We start from the raw sequence: 2,500 nt of genomic DNA on the forward strand, positions 1-2,500 counted from the left end.
CTTCATGCTGCTCACACACCTCAGACTGTGTTAGCATCCTCAGGGCTTCATGCTGCTCACACACCTCAGACTGTGTTAGCATCCTCAGGGCTACATGCTGCTCACACACCTCAGACTGTGTTAGCATCCTCAGGGCTACATGCTGCTCACACACCTCAGACTGTGTTAGCATCCTCAGGGCTACATGCTGCTCACACACCTCACACTGTGTTAGCATCCTCAGGGCTACATGCTGCTCACACACCTCAGACTGTGTTAGCATCCTCAGGGCTTCATGCTGCTCACACACCTCAGACTGTGTTAGCATCCTCAGGGCTACATGCTGCTCACACACCTCAGACTGTGTTAGCATCCTCAGCATGATGAAACCTGGATCATAAAGTGAAACATCTCAGGACATGGAGCTTCATAAACACCGTGATGTCATCGTGAACACACGCCTGCTGCTCGTCTCACTGCATCTCTCCACACGTATACATGGATACATATACATGTATACATATATACATGTATATGTATACATATATACATGTATACATGTATATGAGGGTGCAGGAGACGTCGACACAGAAGCTTTATCATGTGGATTTCAGACACACACAGAGCTGTGGTCAGACTGTCAGTGCAGCAGAAAATTTCAAGCTTTCATTATTCTGCTTATTTCAGATCCATCCTGCAGATGATCAAGCACTCACACATGAACACAGTTTAAACATGGCATAATGACCTTTAAGCTGATAACAAAGCTTTGCTCAGATTGCTCTTCTCTGTTTGAAACGTGAAACAGACTCAGGGTGTAAAAACAGTGAAAGTCAAGCTGCCAGCCCGACTGTAAAACCAGCAGCAAACCAAAACATAACACACATTCCTGGACGGTCCTGAGAAAGGGCAGCGCTGTGTGTGTGTGTGTGTGTGTGTGGACGGACCCGGCTCAGGGTCAGGATACAGATAATGATGGTGACTACTCACATTCTTGCTCTAAATTGCTACCTGAGGAAAAAAACACGAGGCGTGCCAAATCCCAGGAGAAAGCAGAAAGACGGCCTGGAATAGCAAACAGCGTGCGAGCTGACGCCCCATTTGTTCTCTGTCAGGACGATATGAGCTCTGTGAAAGCAGAGCCAATATCACCCTCAGACTTCAGACTGGAGGAAAAACAGGCCGCCTTTTACTTCAGCTCAAATCTTTTTCCATCTTTTCAGGTTCGAATCGAGGAGCTGGAGGAGGAGCTGGAGGCGGAGCGAGCCATGAGAGCAAAGGTCAGTCCACGAAACAGACAACATGAAAACCTGCAGTTCCTCCAGTGTCCAATAGAGTCTGTCTCCTGCAGTGAGTCAGTCTCCATAGAGCTCTATGTTAAAATGTCCAACTTTACAGCTGCACTTCCTCCAGTGTCCAATAGAGTCTGTCTCCTGCAGTGAGTCAGTCTCCATAGAGCTCTATGTTAAAATGTCCAACTTTACAGCTGCAGTTCCTCCAGTGTCCACTAGAGTCTGTCTCCTGCAGTGAGTCAGTCTCCATAGAGCTCTATGTTAAAATGTCCAACTTTACAGCTGCAGTTCCTCCAGTGTCCACTAGAGTCTGTCTCCTGCAGTGAGTCAGTCTCCATAGAGCTCTATGTTAAAATGTCCAACTTTACAGCTGCAGTTCCTCCAGTGTCCACTAGAGTCTGTCTCCTGCAGTGAGTCAGTCTCCATAGAGCTCTATGTTAAAATAAACATGTTTACAGCCTGGTCTCTCCAGATCATTTCTCTCTTCATGTACGGGCTGAATGTTTATGCAACTCTATGAGCAGGTGGACAGATCTGTCCACGTCCTCTTTGGATCCATCAGATAATCGGCTCGTCTCTGATCAGCAGAGAGGGAAGCGGCCCAGGTTAGCCTCTGGCTCCTCCCTCTCATCAGAAAACCAACATGGCGTCCCAGCGGCTCCGAGGATTCTGTGTTTAGGAAACGTTTAAAAGAGAGAGAAAATAAAGAGAGATTTGTGATGTGTCTGCAGCACGTGTGGCTGCTCCTCCTCCGGTCGGTCCAAACCATCTGCACCTGTGATAATAAAGTGAGGGAGGGGGACCTCGTGTTTCTGATTAACATGCAGCCCCCCCCCCCCCCCCCCCCCCCCCCAGGGACCCAACATCCTTTCACTGCTTACTTCTATCTCATTTCCCCCATGTATCTCTCCGAGCTCCTTCTGCTTCTAGTCATCCACTTTACTTGTCTCCTTGAAGCGAACAGGAAGAGCGAGCGCCTTCAGTCACAGCGCAGCGGCGTTCCCAAACGTCTCCTGTCTCATGGAGCGCAGCGGCGTTCCCAAACGTCTCCTGTCTCATGGAGCGCAGCGGCGTTCCCAAACGTCTCCTGTCTCATGGAGCGCAGCGGCGTTCCCAAACGTCTCCTGTCTCATGGAGCGCAGCGGCGTTCCCAAACGTCTCCTGTCTCATGGAGCGCAGCGACGTTCCCAAACATCTCCTGTCTCATGGAGCGCAGCGGCGTTCCCAAA

General features: G+C 49.6%; 1 protein-coding gene across 1 annotated transcript in view; it reads left to right on the forward strand.

Annotated features, from left to right (window-relative positions):
• LOC306842391 (myosin heavy chain, skeletal muscle) overlaps positions 1–2,500 on the forward strand; it is a 27,944-nt gene that overhangs the window by 15,611 nt on the left and 9,833 nt on the right. Inside the window, exon 7 of the mRNA XM_079372601.1 lies at positions 1,203–1,259. Within this exon, the coding sequence (XP_079228727.1) occupies positions 1,203–1,259 (57 nt within the window). The remainder of the gene's footprint in view (positions 1–1,202; positions 1,260–2,500) is intronic.

The sequence above is a fragment of the Symphodus melops genome (assembly GCF_947650265.1).
Source record: "Symphodus melops genome assembly, chromosome: 21".
NCBI lineage: Eukaryota > Metazoa > Chordata > Actinopteri > Labriformes > Labridae > Symphodus > Symphodus melops.